This window comes from Rhinolophus hipposideros, assembly GCF_964194185.1.
Source record: "Rhinolophus hipposideros genome assembly, chromosome: 14".
Classification (NCBI taxonomy): Eukaryota; Metazoa; Chordata; class Mammalia; order Chiroptera; family Rhinolophidae; genus Rhinolophus; species Rhinolophus hipposideros.
Genome location: NC_138060.1, coordinates 17,417,409 through 17,440,133, shown reverse-complemented (window position 1 = coordinate 17,440,133; position 22,725 = coordinate 17,417,409). Strand labels below are relative to the sequence as shown.

At 38.4% G+C, this 22,725-nt stretch overlaps 1 protein-coding gene across 1 annotated transcript in view; it reads right to left on the bottom strand.

The window, feature by feature from the left end:
* Window positions 1–22,725, bottom strand: part of ERC2 (ELKS/RAB6-interacting/CAST family member 2) — a 931,911-nt gene that overhangs the window by 500,226 nt on the left and 408,960 nt on the right. The window contains 1 exon segment of the mRNA XM_081072100.1: window positions 3,532–3,669. Within this exon segment, the coding sequence (XP_080928226.1) occupies window positions 3,532–3,669 (138 nt within the window).

The window sequence follows — 22,725 nt, the reverse complement described above, 5'->3', positions numbered from 1 at the left end:
GTTCCTGGAAATTAAAAGGAGTAACATACTTTTCTGGGGTGTAATAATCTAAGTGGGATGGTGAGTAGTGCCTAATGGGTTCTACTCATTGGCCAAAAGGACAGCAAATAATTAATATTCTTATGAATACATGGTTTTTAATTAATCACGTTATTTTTTGCACCATGTTTTGTTCCAGAGGATCTATTATATGTGGATAAAAATAGAACTTGTGAGGGCAAGGCCAATAAGAAGATAGTAATGACAAAAGCACAAAGATCAGAAGGTCTGAGTTTTAGTCCTATTCTATCCCATGTGAGCCGAGTGGCCTTTGGATAATCCAGGGTAGGCAACAAAGTCCCAGCCGAGGGCCACCTTAGACAGAGTGTAAGTGACTTCCTGGAATGCTGGGTTGAGAAGCTCACTTGTGCCACGGTTGACAAATGACATGTGCCCAAGGCTCAGAAATGAAGAATGGTGGTGCACATGCCCCCAATGTGCATTTACGGGCAAGTCATTTCACCTCACCGAGCCCTTTTCCCACCTTTACAATGAAAAAGTCTGAGTTTAGTGTTTCTCAAGTGTGACGCTCCCTGGAACCAGAATCACTGGGCACGCTTGTTAAAAACCACAGGTTCCTGGGCGCCACAGCAGAGCAACTGAATCAGAATCACGAGGAAACTGAACTCAGGAAACTGTACTTTGAGAAGCTCCCTACATGATAAGACTGTTTGGATGCCCAGAGAAGTTGGACACCCACTGGAAAAAATACTTAAGTCTACTCTTCTTTGTCCCATGGTAGACAACCTTGCCATTTCCTATCCAATGCTTTTGTCTGTGCTTTTCAAATACATTAGCATTGCGATGGTGGCAGCTTTTGAAAATTCCCTCTAAATAAATTGCTCTTTGCTTTTATTCTTTATTACTGTGAGAGGGGGAAAAATGCAAATAGGGTTTGAAAACTAACACCTCACAGTTCAACGCTGGCCCACAGAGGTACTTTGTTTGGCCTAAGCATTGTGATTTTTAAAAATCTGAACTCAAATGTTTTGAGACAGGTCAAGGACTCTCCAGCTCACACAGTTGCCACCTGTCCCTACTGCATCACCCCAAACCCACGTCCCTCATCTGTGCTCCCTGCCAGGCCTTGTCTTCTCAGGCAATTAAGTTATTTACTCCTCATCGATGGTCCAATTCAGATTTCCCGTGCCTGAGACTGCAGAGCAGCAAACTGAACAGTTATCGGCAAGGTAGTTCCACACGAGAGTGGAACTTAGAGGTCAGCTACTTTAAACGTGCATTTTGACCACAAGGTACTGAGAGACACTGACAGAAGAGGCTTGCCCCACTTGATGCAATTATCAAGGAGTGGAGACAGTTTGAGGGGGCAGACTCCCACAGACCTCAGCTTTCCTCCCCAGTTATGCCCTGGGTCTCAAAGGAAGTGCTTAAATAAAGGGAGTAGTTTCAGATTTGGGAGTTCTTTGGGATTTAAACTAGAGTAAATCAAATCTTAATAGGGCCAGGGGAAAAAAGAGATAAAACCCTGCCAAGAATCTACAACATGGAAAATTATATGGTATATGTTTACTTCTGTAAATTTGGAGAAAGAAATTAAGAGGTACAAATAGGCTGACATCCTATCACTCAAAAACTGCAAAAGGGCTACATAATCATTAATAATTTTTGAACCAACATGTCCTCAAATTTTACAAACAAAATTACTGCGGAGAGCTTTGGTAATACATTCTTGAAAACTGAAAAGAGATGAATATCTTTCCCCTAAAAATCATCACTTTTACTCTTATAAGTCTTCAAATAAAATATTTTTTTCTTATAACTTAATCCCAGAGTTATAATCATATGTTTTAACAGGAACATGAAGACTATCTAGCCATACATAGAATATGGCATTTCATTTTTTTGTTGTTTCTATATAGTAAGCATACATCAGTGGTTCTCAAACTAGAGTGTACACTGAAATGACAGGGGGAGCTTGTAAAGTGCAGATTCCCAGGCCCTCCTCAAAGTTCTGACTCAGGAGGTGCAGACGGGGCCTAATTTAGATGATCAACAGCCACCTCCTGCTCATTCTGAAGCGGAAGTCCAAGAAGCCTTCCTTCAGGAACACTGGTTTAGGGAACCTGGGGGCCATTTAATCTAATCCCCCCCATTCCACAAATGGGAAATTTGAGGCCCTGGGAGAGAGAGTTACTTAACCTCTGAAATCCCATCTATTTTACTTATTTATTGTCTGTCTCTCCTTCATCTCCACTAGAATCTAAACTCCATGAGAGCCAGGACTCTTCCCTGTTGCATGTGCAGTGCCCACAGCCACACCCGTCACACAAGAGGCACTCACTCAGTCAACACCCACGGAGCGCACCTCCATGCAGGTATCATGCCAGACACCGGGGGAAGGTACCCTAACACGCACAAATAACACACAAACATGTGTCCATTGTTTGGGCTTGGAGCCTAGCAGAGGAGATCAATTATCACAGAAAAATGGATAAAAGCACAATTAAGATTTAACATGAGCTCTGGGAGGTTCATGGTATTATGAGAACATAAAAGAGGATTTTACCTGGTAAGCTTCCCTGAGGAAATGATTAATAAAATAACAGTAACAACACCTATAACTTATGATACCAATTGTTCTAAACACTTTTCATATATGAATGCACGTTCTCCAAATATAATCCACTGAGGGAGGAACTATTATTATCCCCTTTTACAAATGAAGAAACTGAAGAAGTGCAAAGTTACTTGTCCAAAGTAGTAAATATCAGACCTAGGATTTGAACCCAGGCAGTCTGGCTCCAACGTTCACATTCTTAACTACTGTGCAATATATGTTCTCAGGAATCTGACCTCTCAGAAGAAGAGGAATTAAGTCTGCAGAAATTAAAGAACATTCTAGACTCGGTAATAGCACGTGCCAAGGGTCTGAGGCAGGAGGGAACACAGTGCACTTGAAAATCTAGAAGACCATATAGCTAGAACACAGAGAATAAGGGAGAAGTGTGGGATGAGGCTGGGAAGGAAGGAAGGAAAGAAGGGAGGGAGGGAAGAAAGGAGGGAGGGAGGAAGGAGGGACGGAGGGAGGGAAGGAGGGAACGAGGGAAGAAGGGAGGAAAGGAAGGGAGGAGAATGAGAGGGAGAAAGGGAAAAGGAGGGAAGGTGGGAGGGAAGGAGGAGTAAGGCAGAGAGAGAGGTGGCTGGTCAGGTAAGCGCCAGATCAGATGAAGGGATGGACCCTACGAGCCAGGTTAAGGATTCCACTTTTCATCATCCTAAGAACAGAGACAACAGTGAAGGTTTTTCAGCAGGGTCAGGATGATGTGACAGATCAGGTCTGCATTTCCACAAGGCACGCTTGGCCTCAGTGTGCCCAGTCTACTGACGAGGGCTGTGGGGGCGGGAGGCCCAGCCGGGATGGGGGTCCTGTCAGTGCATGGAGAAAAGCAGGCATGTTGAAATGCATTTAGGTGATGTCCTCCCAACTGTCTTCCCATCCATCTGATGCCCCCCTGTATCGCCCAAGCTCACCTTCTCTGACAAAGCCTCCTCGAGCGTCGCCAGGGCAGTGTCCGTGTTACTGGAATCTGTCTGCAAGGACTTCACTCTGTCTTTCAGATTGCTCAGTTGCTTGTCCTTATCCCTAAGTTGTTCTTGCAAGTTTTCAATCTGAAAATATAGATCACCACATTTAATGCATATTTTATTACGTAGCCAGGGCCAAGATTGCTGAAGGGGACTTGTTAAAAAAAAAAAAAAAAAAAAAAAAAAAAAAAGACTTGAGATTATGGAAATTGTTCGTACTGTGAGGTTATATTTTGACTTAGAATCAACACTGTTTTCATGAGGCCTTCCTTCTTCCACATAATTCAAATTTGTATTTCAATTGGTGATACAAATGAGCAGCGTATTTCCCTCCATACAAACGCAAGCCCTTAGGACACATAACCACTATTATTTCTATCTATTTCGATCCCTTTCACTAGCCCTTTAAGCCTCACACCCATAGACCCATATCATGGTGCGATGAATCGGAAAAACACAGATGCAGGATTTATTCACTCAGTGACCAGAATGGGCACCCATTCTGCACCAAGCACCGTATCAGTATATGGCAGAACCTCTGTAATCATTCACTCACTCCTTGATTCGGTATTCAACTTTCTGATGTGCCAAATGTTGTCAAGTGGCTGTTTCAAAGTAACCACATGAAAAGCCAAGTAGGTTATCACCAGTAGACTGTTAATGGGAAGAACTTGTGATATAAATCAAATGTAACAAGTACTAAACACTCCATTTGGCAACTCAGTCATGTGCTGGCAACCAACCAGCCACTTTTATCCACTATCTGCAGCCTGAAATAAACACGCTACACAGCCGATTCTAACTCCTGCCCGGAGCAGCAGCAGCCAGGGTCTGCTCGTGGGCACTGCGGACTCTATCATTCATGTTTTTATTCTCTGCTTGCAAACCATATATTTCTTATCTAAGGATTAAAAGAAAGCCCCACTGTACAAACAATTTATTCGTATTAAGGGTTTTAAAATGACAAGGAAAAATAGCAGTACAACTCTAAGATAAGTCCATTCAAAATATTTGTATTCTGCACCCAGGCTTTCTCAGGAAGTCATTCCAAATTCATGTTTCACAATGTGTGACTCAAACAAAGTTTGGGGTGACTTGATTCATTTAGTATGAATCTGGAATGGCAATACCCATAATGACAGTAGCAGCCGTAATGAAGAGGAGGAGAGGGTGACAGCTGAGGTGGCAGCAGCAGCAGTGTCACAATGGCTCTGAATACAAAGCCAATGACGCCGCTGACCCTCAATCTGCAGGACGTGGGACTTGGCTAATCTTTCCAATGGTTACAATGGATGTGAGTGAACAGAGATGGACTTTTCTCCTTTCTTAGTTCCTTCCTTCCTCCCTCCCTCCCTCTCTCCCTTCCTTCTTTCATTCTATTGTTTTTTTTCTTGTCAACGTATCTTTTTCATAAGACATGTTTTCTGCCTTGAGACATACATCCTGAAAACTCAGGGTATAGGTCAAATAACCTTCTTCTCATCTAAATTCAATGAGTTTGTACCCAACTACCACTGTGAGAATACACTATCCCTCCATGGAAAATACAGGAACTCAAAAGGCATAACCATCTGCAGTCCGACAAAGGCTTCCTCCATCCCAGACAAGTGTTCAGACAGTCACAGAACACCATAAGCAAACATCTGAGTGAGCAGGAACACAGATGGTTATATGGCAGAATGATAGTCGTTATATAGACGAAGCCAGCATCTGAGGGAACTGACTCTTCACACAGTGTGTTATGGTTTTGCGTACACTCATACCCACAGATGTTTGTGTACACATATATGTGCAAATCCATGGTGCTTCCAATCAAACTGATCAGACACAGCTTGCAGCTTGGAAGACAGTGCCCTGGACAGGGAAGAGGGGACTTTCAGGGCCTCAGCCCTGGGGCAGTGGTAGGCACAGCTTTTAAGGAACTTTAGGCACTGGAAAAAGAAGCTAAAGAAGTTTGGTTGTGAGCCTGTGTGAGAACAGCCCTCCCCAACCAACAGGGAAGACTAAGGAGGTGGAGGGTTAGAGGTCTTACCATACAGGTAGGAGCTGCGAGCTGAAGAAATGTGGGCTGGTGAGACCTGTAGACATACGAGTTAAACACCTGTTTAGCTCGTATCTAAGAACCCAGCAGCAGAAGCGATGATATGTCAGGAAAGACTGACTAACAGATCTGGAATTGCAGGCACATTTATAGAACAAATGAACCACTTTAAAAAATTTTAGGCCGGCCCGGTGGCACAGGCGGTTAGAGCTCCGTGCTCCTAACTCTGAAGGCTGCCGGTTCGATTCCCACATGGGCCAGTGGGCTCTCAACAACCAAAAACAAACAAAAACAGAAACAAAAAAAAATTTTACACAAAGATCTCCAACAATGATTCTTAACAGAGAAACACAAGGTACAGAGTAGTGTGGGGTAGTGTGGGGAATACAGACTCTTGTGTAAATAAAAACTAAATCTATAAGGAGATACATACTCACATATGTAGCTACTGAAATAAAAAAAAAATTCTGGAAAAAAATATAATTTTTACAGTGCTTAGTTTTGGTGAAAAGGATCAAGGGTGCAGAAGGGACAGGGGAGCTTCCATTTTTCATGTTTATACATTTCTGTAGTTTTCAACTTGAATTTTCTAACCATGTGGGTTTTATTAATTTTTAATGCCAACCAGGATTATCTGACTGACGAGATTATGGGTCATTTTGGGTTTATATTTGTACATAAAAATAATAAACATTATACACATAAGTAAATAATAAATAAGTAACATAAATGCCTACTTAAAATTAATTGTCCAAGTTACTAACAATTACAGATTGTTGGTACATTTAAATCATTATGCAAATATTCAAAATCATGTTTGCATACAGTTGCCACTAAATGGAAATAGTAGAATGTAGAGGAATAAAAAGCAGAATGTCAAATAATATTTAAAATATTCTTACACAGAAAATATGCATTAAAGGAATTCACTAAAATGTTAGTTTTTGGCAATGGTGTGACTAATGACGTTACTTTTCTTCTTTTTACTTTCCTGTGCCTGCCAACTTATTTTCCTTGAGCATCATGAACAGTAGTCTGGGGAACCAGAGTCAGGAAACATAGCCCAGAATGGTGTCCAAAGTTTTGATGCAAATGCGAGTGCAGACCCTGTTGCCCAGCTGGGGAATACTAGACACTGAGGCTTACAGCACAAGGCCATCTATAACTGACCACTGGACACCACCACCAGCCCTGCAGGTGTGCAGCCCCACACCCTGGACTTGTGGTCACTGCATCAGAGTGTCCCTCACAATCCCAACATCCCATCGATGCTGGGGAAGGTACATCTAAGGAGCAAAATTAAGGCAAAGCACACAGCCCAACTGCAAAGGAAGCTGAGAAACCAAGTGTTGACGTTTTCACCTTCCAGCAGGAGAGGTCCTTCAGAAGCTCAGAAGAAAGTTCAGAGCATGGGTAACCACAAAAAGAACCCATATCTACAATACCTAGGGAGAGCCCTGGTGTTTGCTCCTGAACCGGCAAACTACACCATCCTGGAGCAATTATTCTGAACTTTCTCTTTTTCAAGTTCCTACAGGGCTAAAAATCTAAGGTTTCATTCGGACACTTGCCCAAATGTGGTTAATGAAACACTTCGGTACCAGTCTATCTATGATAAGAAAAGTACAGACATCAAGAGTCTGTATATCACCTAGTCATATCATTTAAGAACATCATGGAGGGACTTCTCACCTTGAGAAGTACATAGACAAGTTGACATGTTTTGGAACTCATGTGTCACATGTGGCCAGAACCACACAGTGTTCATACACAGTAGGATCACATATTCTTACATGAGAGATTAAAAATTTGAAAAAGAAATAGGTTGCTTGGAAAGCACAAATATATAGGCCTGCTAATCTCTCAATTCTTTTTTTTTTAATTGTGGTAAAATACACATTACATAAACTTTACCATCTTAATCATTTTTAAGTGTAGAGTTGCATGGTATTAAATACCTTCATGTTGTGCAACCATCACCACCATCCATTTCCATGTGTCTGCATTTAGTTCTACCTTGCTTCCCCAAAAATAAGACCTGGCCGGAAAACCAGCTCTAATGTATCTTTTGGAGCAAAAATTAATATAAGACCCAGTATTATATTATATTATATTATATTATATTTTAATTATATTACATATTAATTATATTATATATTAATTATATTATGTTAATTATATTATATTATATTATATTATATTATATTATATTATATTATAGACTGGGTCTTATAGTAAAATAAGACTGGGTCTTATATTAAATTTTGCTCCAAAAAACACATTAGAGCTGATGGTCCAGCTAGGTCTTATTTTTGGGGAAACACGGTATGCAATCGTATCACACCTGTAGATTCAAGTGACCACTGAAGTCAAGATACAAAACAATTCCATCACTACGAAGATCACCCTGTGTTGCCCTTTTATAACTGCACCACTTATCTCCTGACTCTGCCCCTGTCCCTAACCACTGGCAACCATAAATCTACTCTCCATTTCTGTATTTTTATCATTCCACAAACATTACATAAGTACAGTGATACAGTATATAACCTTTGGGGTTGACTTTTTTCACTCATTATGATTCTCTGGAAATCCATCCAAGTTGTTCTGTTTACCCATCATGTGTTCCTTTTTATTGCTAAGTACTATTCCATGATATGGATATACCAGCTTATTTAACCATTCACCTGTTAAAGGTTTTTGGGTTGTTTCCACTGTTTAGCTATTACAAGTAGGCTATTATGAACATTCATGCACAAGTTTTTTCCTAGGAACATAAGTCTTCATTTCTTGGGGATAAGTGCTGCCAGAGTAGAGGTGTCAAGTCTTATGGAATGTGAGCAATTCTAATTGTGTAAGAAACTGCCAAACTGTATTCCAGACTGACTGTACCATTTTACATTCCCATCTGTAATATATAAATGATCTGGTTTCCCTACGTTCCCACCAACTTTTGGTGTTGTCACTATTTTTCATTTTAGTAATTCTGATAGGTGTATAGTGACATCTCATTGTAGTTTTATTTTGCATTTCCCTAATGGCTAATCATTTTGTGCATCTTTTCATTTCTCATTTGCCAACTGCACATCTTTTTCAGTAAATATCTGTGTATGTCTTTTGCCCTTTTTCTAATTGTATTACTTTATTTTTATTTTACTGTTGACTTTTGACAGTTCCTTATATATTTCAGAAACCTTGTCATATCTATGACTTACAATTACTTTTTTTATTATTTTCCAGTCTGTAGCTTATCTTTTCATCTTTTAACGGGAATCTATCACAGCACAGAAAGTCCAATATATCATTCTTTCCTTTTAAGAATCACGTCAATTCTACGAACTTATCAACTCCGAGATTCTGAGCATTTTGTCCTCCAGTTTTTCTAACAAATTTATAGTTATCTGTTTTACACTCTTAACAAAACAGATAACTATAAGTCCATGATCTACTTTGAGTTAATTCTCATAAAATGTGAGGTTTAGGCTGATGTTTCTTTTATTGCTATAGATGTCCAACTGATTCAGTACAATTTATTAAAAAGGCTATCCTTCCTCCATTGAAATGTTTTTGCACCTTTGCAAAATACCAGTTAGGCATATTTGTGTGAGTGTATTTCTGGATTCTCTATTTTGTTCTATGTTTCTATCTCTCCAATAATACACATGGTCTTGATTATGGTACATAGATAGTAAGAGTTAATACGAGAAGAGTGATACAGCTCATGTTATTGTTTCTCTTTTTTTTTTCAAGATTGTTTTAATTAGTCGAGGGCTTGTGCCTTTCCATAAAAATTTTATAATAAGTTTGTGTATGTCAACTAAAAAACTCTTTGTGAAATTTTGATAGGTATTTCATTAAACCTAGTGAATTTTTGAAGAATTGACTTTACTATGTTTGTCTTTACTATGCTTGAGTCTTCCAAATCATGAATACAGTACATATCTCAATTTGCTTTGGTCTTTTCTTTTTTCTTTCATTAACATTTTGTATATCTCTGCATAAACATCCTGTACATGTTTTGGTAAGTTTATATCTAAATATTTCATTTTCTTTGGAGTTATTAGAAGTGGTATTGCTTTTTAAATTTTACCCTTTACATATTCATTGTTAGTGTAAGAAATATAATTAATTTTTGTGGGTTGATCTTGTATCTTGAGATTTTACTGGACTCATTTATTAGTCCTATAAGGTGTTTTGCTTTGTTTTGTTTTTTTACTAATACCTTAAGATTTTCTATGTAGACTATCACGTCATCTTGAAAACAGGAGGGAACTTTGGAGTACTATGTTACATAAAAGTAATAATAGTCCTGTCTTTGTCCTGAATTTAGGGGAAACATTTAGTCTTAATGATGAAAGACAGATGTTAACTATATGTTGTTTTTTTGTTTTTTGTTTTTTGTTTTTTTGTAGCTATTCTTTATCAATTTGAAGACGTCCCCCTCTATTCCTAACTTGCTAAAAGTTTTTATCATGAATGGGTGTCAAATTTTATAAAATGATTTTTCTATGTTAATTAATATTTTTTTTCTTTAGCCTGTTCATGATTGATTACAATGATTGATTTTTGAATGTTGAACCGTCTTGAATACCTGGGATAAATCCCAGTTGGTCATAATGTGTTATTCTTTTTATAAATGTTTGCATTGCATTTTCTAACATTTTGTGGAGGGTTTTTGTATTTAAGTTCATGGGAGATAGTGGTCGATAGTTTTATAACTTATGAAGTGGTCACACCAATAAATCTAGTACCCACCTGACACCATGCATGGTTATTACAATATTATTGACTATATTCCTTATGCTATACCCAGCAGCATGACTCCTTTGTAACAAGCAGTTTGAACTTCTTAATCCCTTGCCTTTTTCTCCCATCTCCCCAACTCTTTCCTCATCTGGCAACCATCAAAATGTTCTCTATATCTGCGAGCTTTTTTCTTTATTTGTTTTGTTTGTTTATTTTTTTCTTTAGACTCCACATATCAGCAAAATCACACTGCATCTGTCTTTCTCTGATACTCCACTCAGAACAATACCCTCCAGTTCTATCCATGCTGCCACAGGTGGCAAGAACCCATTTCCTTCCCTGGCCAAGCAATATTCCATTGTATATATGTACCACCTCCTCTTTATCCATTCATCCATTGATGGACACCCAGGCTGCCTCCATATCTTGACTATTGTAAACAATGCTACAATGAACATACGAATGTATACGTCCCCTTGAAGTAGCACTTTGGGTTTCTTCGGATAAATACCCAGAAGTGAGATTACTGGGTCCTTTTTTGTTTCTTGTTATAGCTTTTGTTTTAAAGTCTATTTCATCTGGTATAAGTATTATTATCCCAGCTTTTTATTCCCCTTCATTTCTATATTCATGAAATATCTTTTTCCATCCCGTTACTTCCAGTCTCTCTTTCGACCTGAAGTCTCTTGTAGGCAGCATATGTAAGGGTCTTGTTTTCTTAGCCATTCACCCACCCTATCTTTTGACTGGAGCATTTCATCCATTTATATTTAAAGTAATTATTGACAGACATGTAGTTATTGCATTTTATTATTTATATTTTTTATTGTTTATTTTTGTCTTAAAGAAGTCCCTCTAAGACTCCTTGTAACAGTGGTTTGGTGGTGATGAACTCTTTTAGTATTTTCTTGTCTGGGAAGCTCTTTATCTGTCCTTCAATTCTAACTGATAGCTTTGCTGGGTAGAGAAATCTTGGTTGTAGGTCTTTTCTTTTCACCACTTCTAGCCTGCAAAGTTCCTTTTGAGAAATCAGCTGATAGTCTAATAGGAGTAACCTTGTAGGTAACTGCTTTTCTTTTGCTGCTTTTAAGATTCTTTCTTTGTCTTTAATCTTTGGCATTTTAATTGTGATGTGTCTTGGTGTGGGTCTCTTGGTGTGGGTCCGTCTTGTTTGGGACTCTCTGCACTTCCCGGGCTTGTATGTTTATTTCCTTCGCCAGGTTAGGAATGTTTTCTGTCATTATTTTTCAAATAGGTTTTAAATACTTTGCTCTTGCTCTTCTCCTTCTGGTACCTCTATGATGCAACTGTTGGTATGTTTGACGTTGTCCCAGAGGCCCCTTAAAGTGTTCTCAATTTTTCTTTTTTCTTTTTTTTTTTTTTTTTTTTTTTGCTGTTCTGTTTGGATGTTTTCTGCTACCTTATCTTCTAAACCACTGAATCCTCTGCTTCATCTAATCTACTGTTGATTCCCTCTAGTGAATTCTTCATTTCAGTTATTGTATTCTTTATTTCTGTCTGGTTCTTTTTCAATGTTTTTTATCTCCATGTTTATGTTTTCCTGCCTCTTTGTTGCAGTTCTCCCTGAAATAACTGAGCATCCTTATATCCAGTTTTTTGAACTCTGCATCTGGTAGATCCCCTGTCTCCATTTTCAGTTCTTTTTCTGAAGCTTTGTTCTGTTCTTTCATTTGGGACATGTTTGTCTCCCCATTTGGGCTGCCTCCCTGTGTTAGTTTCTATATATTAGGTAGGGTTACTATATCTCCTGGTCTTAGTAGAGTGGCCTTATGTACTAAGTGTCCTGTGAGGCCCAGTGGTTCAGTTTCCCTGGTCACCTGAGCCAGGTGCTCCAGGTGTGTCCCTTGTGTGGGTTGTGTGTGCCCTCCTGCTGTAGTTGAGCTTTGGTTCCTGTTTGCATGTCAGTTGGAGGGAATGACCCTCAGGCTGATTTGTTGTGAGGATTGGCTGTGACTACAGTGGAGGAGCTGTTGTGCAAGGTCTCAGCCTATGGAGCAGGATTCACCTTAGTCAGGCTCGGGTGCCTGCCCAGTCTGCCCTTTCTGTGTGTTGCTGTGGAGGTGGTTGGGTGGTGTTGTTGTAATTTGGCACTGGCCACAGGATATGTTGGTTTGGAGGCCTCTGAAGAGGGGCACTCTTGCAGGCCAAGGTCAATCGCTGCTTGTGCCCTTCCTAGGGCCACTTGGTGTGAGCTACAAGGTGATTTGCAGATGGTTGCCACCTGTGCTGGTCTTGGAGGTGCATGGGAGAGGCAAAGCTATGAACTGAGACTGGCTACCACTAGTGCCAGGATTGGGGCTGCACAGCAAAAGATATGGGGCATGCAGCTTGTTTGGGTTTTGTAACCTTTGAGAGATTTTAGGAAAGTCCACAGCATGAGCCAAGACAGGCCATTTGTATGGAAAAGCCACTGGAAGCAGCTTGGGTGGGCCTGAAAGATGGGTGGGGTACAGTCTCAGGGGATTACCACGGCAAGATGAATGGTGTTAGCTAGGTTGATGGAAACTCAGATATGGCACCTGCCTGGGTAGGGGGAGGCTTCAACAAGGACCTTTGTTACTTATGTCAGCACTTCTGTCTGGGAGAAGGCTGCCCCTCCAGCCCTCACCCTACAGCCAGGAACCATGTGTCCCTGGTGCCTTTCGAGCTGCTGCCCCAGTACTGGAGCTCAGAGTGAGTGAGTCTGTCAGAGAGTAAATCCATGCGTGGGCCCTTTAAGGGGGATGTCTGTGACTCCAGCAGCCCTCTGTCTCACTCAGCCACAATCTCTGCTGGTTTTCACATTCAGAAGTTATTTGGACTTCTCTCCCTGGCACTGGAACCCTGGCCTGGGGAGCCTAGACCTGGGGAGGCTAGGACCCCTCGCTTCTCAGAGGGTACCTCTACAGCTGAGATATCCTTCCTGATTTTTAACGCCACACGTGGGTGTGGGACCAGCCTGTTCTGTGTCTCTGCCCCTCCTAGCAATTTGGAGGTGTCTTGTTCTGTATGTCCTTACAGACTCACTTCAGTTCAGGTGGACTTCAGGTAATTACCAATAATGGTTGTTCTGTAGTTTAGTAGTTCTAATTTTGATGTAGTTGTGGGAGGAGGTGAGCACCGTGTTTACCTACTGTGCCATCTTGACCAGAAGCCGAGGTAAGAACTTTGATTATTTACTGTGATCTTTCCTCTTTTCTAATGTAAACATCTAATGCTTTAAATGTCACTCTGCATCCCACAAATGTGATACATTATACTTTGACTTTCATTCAGTTATTTATATATGTATATATTTATATATATTGCATTTTGCTGTATATAATGCGCTCCTGTGTATAATGCACATCCACATTTTTGGCCCAAACTTTCATGGAAAAAATCTTTTGTTTACTTTTTTTAATTCAAATTTTGTTTGTTTACATTTAGGTACTTGTTTTTGTATTATAAAGGAATTTTAGCATTTATTTTTTAACATATTATGGTATAAGAAAGCTTATATAACAAATAATTACAAAACACAAGAACAGATACAAGGTACAAGACAGTTTATGTACAGGTAAAAAAATTTAAGATATTTATGCATCATAGAAGGCCAAGAATTCTTTGTCATTGCAAGTTCATCGTAAGTTCAACAAAACTGATTATTGTATTCCAAAGTATTACTTTGCATATGGATATCATTAGTGATTTCTAGAGTTACACTTTTAACTCATAAATAAATAAAACAATTAAAAACACTTATATAGATATAGAATTAGTACTACCTGTATATAATGGACATCCTTATTTTTCCCTCACACGTTTGGGCAAAAAAGTGTGCATTATACACAGCAAAATACGGAGTGTGTGTGTGTGTGTATGTGTGTGTGTGTAGTTCCTTTGAGACCTCATATTAAAACCATGAATTATTATTTATTTAGCATCTTTGAACCATGGATTATTTGTAGATTCTTTTGTCTTTGTATTATTGATTTCTAGTTTGATTCCATTATGGTCTTAGAACATACTCTGTGAATTCAATTCTTTTAAATATGTTGAGGCCTGTTTTACATCCTAGAGTATGAGCTATCTTGGTCAATGTTGCATGTGCACTTAAAAAGAATGTATAGTCTGCAGTTGTTAAGTGGAGTGTTCTATAAATGTCAATTCGCTTTTGTTAGTTGATAGAGGTGTTCAGTTCTTCTCTATCTTTGCTAACTTTCTGCATTGATTTCTATCAGTTAGTAATAGTGTGATGTTGAAGTCCCTAACTATTATATATCTGCGAGTTTGTCTATTTCTCCTTTCAGTTCTGTTAGCTTTTATTTTATATATTTTGAAGCTCTTTTGTTTGGTGCATACACATTTAGGATTGCTATGCCTTCCTGGTGGATTGCTTCTTTTATTATTACCTATCATCCTTAGTAATTTTCTCTGCTCAGGTTAACTTCACCTGATATTAATATAGTCACTCCTCTTTCAAATTAATGTAAACATGATATATTCTTTTATTCTTTTACTTTTAACCTATGTTATTGTGCTTGAAGTAAACTTCTTATAGACCTCACATAGCCGTGGCACATGTTTTTGTGTGTTTTTTTATCCAGTGTGACAATGTCTGTATTTTAATTGGTATGTTTTGACCATTGATAGGTTAGGGCTTAAATCTGCTATTTTATTATTACTTTTTTGTTGTTTATTTTCTCTTGCTCCTTCCTCCGTTTCTCTTTTCTTACATTCCTGAGGGTTACTTGAAATATTTTTAGGATTCCATCTTCATTTACTTATACTATCTTTGAATACACAGTTTTGCATATTTCCTTAGCAATTGCTGTATGTGGTACAACGTATTATACATATGCAACATGCCACAACCTACTGATATGTTTTATCACTCCAAATAAAGTACTGAAATTGTACATTTTTATGTCCTTTTACCTTCCCCACTTTTTAAATACAATTGTTCCTTATTTCTTCTACATAAATTGAGTACAATACACATTGTTATGATTTTTGCTTCAACCATCAAATACAATTTTTAAGACTTACAGGAAGAAGGATAGACTATTATTATTTACTTGTATGTTTTTCCATTCCACTGTTCTTCCTTCTTTTCTAAAGTCTTAATCCTTCTTACGTTATCATTTCCTTTCTGTTTAAAGAACTTCTTTCAATCATTCTTTAAAGGTTGATGTCCTTGTGACAAAAACTCTTGGTTTCACTTTGTCTGAAAATGTCTTCATTTCCCTCTTAATTCCTGAAGGATAGTTTCACCAGATAGATAATTTGTGGCTGACAATTTTTGTGTTGTTTTTTTTTCTCTTTCTGCACTTGAAAAATGTGCTAAATCTTTCTGACCTCCATGGTTTCAGACAAGAAATCCACTGCCATTTGAATTGCTATTCATCCTCCTATAAATATTGAGTAGTTTCTCTTGTTGCTTTCAGATTTTTTCTTCTTTTTCTTTAATCATCAGATGTTTGATAATGATATTTCTTGGCATAAATTTTTTGGGGTTTTTCCTAGTTGGGATTCACTCATCTTTTTGAATCTATAGGTTTATAATGTTTGCTAATTTGTGAAGTTTATAGCTATTACTTTTTCAGCTCTATATTATTCCTCCTTTCCTTCTGCAACTCTGATGATATGTTAGATATTTTGTTATTGTCTTACAGGACCCTAAGCTTTATTTATTTCCCATTCTATTTTCCCTCAGTTTTTCAGTTTAAGTTCTATTGCTCTGTCCTCAGTTCATTGATTCTGTCTTCTGTCATTTCACTCCACTATTGAATTCTTCCAGTGAGGTTTTTTACTTTTTCAAGAGAATTTTTAATTACTCGTTCAATCAATTTTATGATAATTGCTTTACAATTTTTGTCAGATAATGAATATCTGATTTATCTTGGTATTGGCATTAGTTGTCTTTTCTCATTCAAATTATGATTTTTCTGGTTCTTGGTATGATAAGTATTTCAATTGTATAATGGACATTTGGATATATGTCAGAAGGTTTGTTTTGTTTTGCTTTCCTATTTATATCTTTATCAATTTTAGCAGGCAGTCACCCTGTTGCAATTGAGTATGTGGGTTCTGGCTGATGTCCGTGGCTTGCTGACATTGCTGCTAGCTGCAGAATGGCTAACTTCTGCAGAGACTTTGGAGTTAGGGACAGGATGGCCTGTCCTGGATCAGCTGATGAAGCTATTGTGTGCAGCCTGGGCTCATGGCTGCTAGAAAGTGTGAGATGGGGGATGGGGTGGCTCACTGGGGCTCTGCTAGCCATGCTGTCATGAGCAGATGTGGCTACTGCTAGTCCCAGCTGAGCTTTACCTTTCCCTCTCCTTTAGCCAGAGACAGCAAGCATTCCCTTCTTCTCTTCCTCCCCTCCTCTCTTCCTTCCTTCCTTCTTTCCTTCTTTCCTTCCTTCCTTTTTGTTATCTATTTCTGTTGGCAGTACAGGGTTGCCGAACTCTCCAGCCCCCAATCAGGCATATATGGGAGATGAGAAGAAACCCCCCCAAAATAACGATGGTGTTCTTCAATTCCTGAGGCCCCAGCCAGTCCTCCTTCTTCTTTTCACCTTTCAAAGTCCTTTTACGATTGTCTATTGAATTAGTTCCAAAAAAATCTGAATTAAATTGTATTTAGAGAGAAGGAGCAAGGACAAGTAGAGGCTACTCCATCTTCTCTCATAATTGGAAGCCACTAAATGCTTTTTAGAAATGAATTGTTTAAATTCCTCTTCAAAATCCCACCCTGATTTAAAATGAAAAGAAAATGAAAAATGAAAAGTAACTACTTTTTTAAGTGACCCAGAAAACTAGTGGTGAAGGGAAGATTCAGTCAGACTATGAGGTCGGACAACTAAGTTCACAAACTTTCCACCGTGTAAGTGCACAGTGGAAAGTTCACAAACTTAATTGTCTGACCTTTTCTATCTGACTCCAGTGGCCTCAGCTCTGCACTTTGGCCTCCCTTAAGCTCCCCAGGAGCCTTTTACAGAAGCATTTCTCAGCCCCCTTCCTACACCAGCACACCTAGGGATGTATTCCCCCCAGATGATAGAGGGAACAGACCAGAGTCTAGCTGGGCAGTTGAACAGTTTCCATACCTGACTCCCCCTTTTGAGAATCACGTCCAAGTGGCCTGAAGCTATGTGGCAAACAAATTCAAACAAACTCGAGCAAGCTAAGTGTTGGTAAATATTTTCTCAACTAAAATGCAGAAAACAAAATAAAGACAAGGATTTGCATGATACCACTAAGACCTACATTTTGTATCATGAGGTTGGCACATAGTAGGCCCTCCCAAGATAGTCCTTGATTGTAACTAAAGTGAAATAACTCTGAAATACTGCATGAGCCTCGGCTCAAATTACATTCCACCAGTGTTCCAGAGAACAAACAACCGCATCATGACACCCTGTGGAATATCCGAGATACTGCACTCAGCAAGTTCTACCAAGGCCCAAATTCAAATGCACAGGGGAAAGCAGGAACGAAAACAGCTCCCCAAAGTGCATAATCAATATTTAAAGGTCTAGAATGCTCTTTTATCATCAGCAGTCTGACCCCAATGGACAAATTCTCTAAAATACAAATGCCTGCTTCCCAAGCGTGGTGCTTATCTGAATTCCAGAACATTTATATGATTTCCTTTCTTTTCAAACTAATTTTAAAATGTGATCCAAACCATAACCAAGCCAGCATGTTCCCAAATAGTATGGAATTTTGTGTAATTTTTCCTTTAGACATAAAATGAATAGACAGCAAATTTAAAACATCCCCAAATTGTTATAAAATGGAATATCCTGAAAATGTTCAATGATAAAACGACAGGCAAGGTCCAAGGGAGCTTTTAGAATTCTCATGATGTAAAATATTAACAAGCGATTGCTGTAGACACGCTCTTCACCATGTGCTAACCACAGCTAAACCAATAGACGGGACGGTAGGTGGTTAAGAGGTGTGGAACCTCCTAAACAGGAAACACACCTAATACCAAGCAAACTGATTTCTGCTGAATGTTGTGATAGTATGAAAAATGATTCTATTTTTTTTGCACATAAAAAAACTGAAAACCCATCCAACTTAGAATGCAAAGCATTCCCGTTTTTTCATATTTGAACTCCCCAATAAAAGAAAAAGCAAAGTATGCACAAGGGAATCACTCACTGTATGCAGCAAATGGACATTTGCTGCATACATTAAACAGGAAATAATTAAGCATTTTTTATGACATTAATTTTATCTGAAAGTCATAGTCACATACATTACATAGCTTTTGTGTCACGTTTCAGTCATGCCTACACCTTTTTTTTTATAGACTTCTTTATTTATTCAAATAGTACCTGACATCAGAAAATTTGATTTGTTTATTGGAACATACAAAACACTATAAAAAAGAGGAATTATAAAGGAAATAAGACAAATAGGAAAATCTTATAAAATCTGTTAAATCTCATGAAAATCATATATAGATGATTCTGATTCTGAAAAAGATACACTGATCTTCTGGGGATTTTTGTTCATGCATTTTCTTTCAATAGTATACATTTATTTTCCACTCCCTAACTCCATTCTAAACATGAAACTTAGTTAGCATGATACTACCTGCCTTTCATGCTTGCTTTGTTGCTATTTAATTCCTAGGCTGCAATTCGATCACAACTTTAAATTTTAAGTGTATCAACTAATCAGCCTATTTAAATAATGTATATTTTAGTAATTAAAAATTGCCAATAAGATCACTGAAAAAAGAAAATCATTAAACTCTTTGGGATAAAAGTCCTTTTTTAGTCCACACACTGTCAATAAACAAAGTGCTAATCATATCACTTTTTTTTGGCCACTGTCTCAGGAATGCTTCTTAAGTACTCAAAGGATTAAATTAAATCTCACCTGCAGACAGGCTTTATAATTCCGCCAAAAACCTCCTTCTCAAAGGAAAATTACTTTCATTATCTTAAGTTAAAACCAAAGATTCTGCCCTCTGGAATTTGCAGGAAAATAGCAGCATCAAAGAAAACAATTCACTTCAAGAGAGTTTACTCTTCAAGACCCTGTCGAAAAGAATTATTTAAGAGAGAATTTGTTTGGGGAAATATTTTCTCAAGGTCATTCTAAGACAGCCATAAAACTGTGTCATTTAAATTACTTCAAGTTGATGTCTTTTCACAATTTTGACTGTCTTCTTGAGGTTTTAAGAGGCTTAAAAAAAAGAAGAAGAAGAATTTTATTTATAGTCCTTGTTTTGAATTCTAAGTTTGGCTTATGCCCTTTTGCTTTTCTAAGAGATTATATAATTTTATGAACTAAACATTTAAAACCCATGAAGGGAATAAAAATAAAAGATTTATTTCTCTGGAGTTCAAAAAGAAGTAATAGTTAAGAAACTGAATTTGAAGTTTAAAGTATGTATGCATTCGGAAAAAAGTGACAGTGCTCTACTAGTCAAGAAACTATTTTCCAACTTAAAGTATTCTATCTATGTTCTTTAATTTAATTTAAGAAATACTTAATAGGATAAAACACTCACATTGCAGAAAATTTCCTCCTAAGAAGAGATAGCATTTCAAAAAAGTTCCCCCACCATGTTGTTATAAAAGCCACTGGGGGGAGGATTAGGACCGGGTTCATTTTTTGATTCTTGCATCTACTTCCTAAATAAACAAATCCTGGCTCTTCCCAAATCAAATACAAACCCAGAGGAAGGACAGGGAGATGAACTACTAGACTGAAAAATAGAAACATTATGTCAAAGCACCCTACATCGTTATTTGCAGACAATTTATTTTGTTATTGGTTAGTATCCTTCATGCTAAATGTTCTGTCCCCTACAGCAAATGTTCCATTTCAAAAACATAGTAACATGTGCTGGAAATAGAAACCACGAAAGCAATAGTTCTGGTGGCTACAGAGTGTATTTTTGGTAGACTAGAAAAATGCACATTACTGAAGCTTAGGATGTATAGATTTCACTATCAATATAATTTCTAAAACAACCATAAAAATAAAATTCTGCATATCAGAATTCTTTTTCAGTTGGAATAAAAACTCTATGAAATGGAACTTAAAGTACATTTCATCATTATCAGGCTATTATCTAAAAGAGGGCTCTGTTACATATAAGTATTAAAGGTAATATTTGCCAATTCATTTTTTATTTGCATTTAGAAACAAGACGTGAAAACAAAGAATAACATTTCTTCATTTAGGTACATGAGCATAACTTGTGGAAATATCATTCTGTAACTTAGTACGTTTTCCTTTGATTTTTACATTTGATTCTTTAAAACAATGTGCTTTAGCTATACTTACCAAAACTGGTCCCAGCCTGCATCTTCCTGAGCCCAGTTGTGAATGTCTTGGGTAGGACCTCAAAGATGGAGTCTACCTGTGCCCCATCTCCTGTTCAGATGGATTTCTTCAGGGACATAGAATCTTGTATGTCATTCTAAAGCCACTGCCCTTCACAAATGTTATACAGTAATTCTGAGCATCTTTAGCATTTCTCTCAAACATTTGGGAAACTAAGCATGAAAGGATCTTTGGATATGAAGAGATTTTATAAGGTTATGGCCAAATCCCTTCTCAAGAATTGTTGTGAGGGGCTCGCCCGGTGGCTCAGGCGGTTAGAGCTCCATGCTCCTAACTCCGAAGGTTGCCGGTTCGATTCCCACATGGGCCAGTGGGCTCTCAACCACAAGGTTGCTGGTTCAATTCCTCGAGTCCCACAAGGGATGGTGGGCTCCACCCCCTGCAACTAGCAACGGCAACTACCTGGAGCTGAGCTGCACCCTCCACAACTAAGACTGAAAGGACAACAATTTGACTTGGAAAAAAGGCCTGGAAGTACACACTGTTCCCCAATAAAGTCCTGTTCCTCTTCCCCCCACCCAAAAGAAAAAAAGAATTGTTGTGAGACAACGAGTTAAGCATTGGAACAAAAGGATGAGTGGACAAAAAGTGAGTGGACAAAAAGCCCACAAGAATGTAATTCAGCAAGCTCTGAGAGACACCAGTATCCCAATGATTTACACAACTAAATACACTCAGGGGGCCCAAAAGTATCATCTAGTCCTATCACTCACTGTGTGGTGATGAATCACACATACACAACATACTCAATTATTAAAATATAAAAATTATCCAAAGAGCGTGGCTTCCAACTTTACCACCTACAAGAATTATCTCGGTACCTGATAATGCAGATTCCTGGGCCCTGGACCCCGGAGGTGCAGGCTCATTAGGTCCAGGGGGAGATTTGGTAATCTGCACATCTAAGAAGTGCTACAGGTGATGTTGATGTAACAGTCCATGAATCAGAGTTTTAAAACACCGGGATATTTTTCCATCGACCCGAGTCTAGAAAATAATAGTAAGTACCCATTTTTCCCTCAATCATCATCTTCTTCAAGAAAAGCCAGCAATATTCTTCCTTACTCTCTCCTAACTGAAGTTCGTTTTCAGAGGTCTGAGAATTCAAAAAGCAGCCCCAGAACATAGATCCAGGCAGAGGCTGCGTCAGATCATTCCTCTTCCCTTGCAGCTTCTTTTGCAAGAATGGCATATGTATCAGTGGTGTTTACATCTGATAGGAGCATCTTATCAGCAAGAACCTGCGAAGCAAGAACCTGCGAAGATCCACTCTCCATGAAAAGCTCCTTAAGTGGGAAGTCACCTGTTCCTTATGACAAAGCCTTTCCATACCCTATCTTCACTTAGAACCTATTGGAGGCCGAAGATATAACAAAGAGGCTGAAGATATAACAAACATCCATAAAATAACAGGACCTGGCAAATCCCAGTGGATAAAGCTTCAACATAAATGAACCAGATTCTGTATATTTTCTGCCTCTCAAGTTCCTGTTAAAAGAACTTCATGGGATCTTAAATGTATTGGAAGAAAAAAAGCCCCAAAACATCATGAACAGCAAGCCTGCAGGCCTGTGATTTAAACCCTGGCTCTGGACAGATGAGCTGAAATGGTTAAGCAGGCCTTTCGTTTTCCTCTTTTCAAAGTTTAACATCCTTCATTCCTTCCAGCGGTAATCATCTGCATTTGAGAGGTCTGATTACAGCACAAGCAGAATTTACAAAATAAAATAATGATACAGGCCCCAGATTCATTCGGCTAATGGAAAGGAGTCTGTCTTTTGCAAAGTGTCAAAAATTCAATCTCATCTGCTAGCTCCACAGTGAAGAAAACGTAAACCCGCATTTTTCCCCAATTAAATTCCTTAAGCTTTCCTGGGAGGCTAGTCTTGTTCTGAAATTGAATATTTAAAGAAGCGGTCTGCTTTTGTTTATGCACTTTTGTTTCCTATTAAGGTCTAGAATTTGTTTGGTTCTTTTATTGTCCAAAGCAGC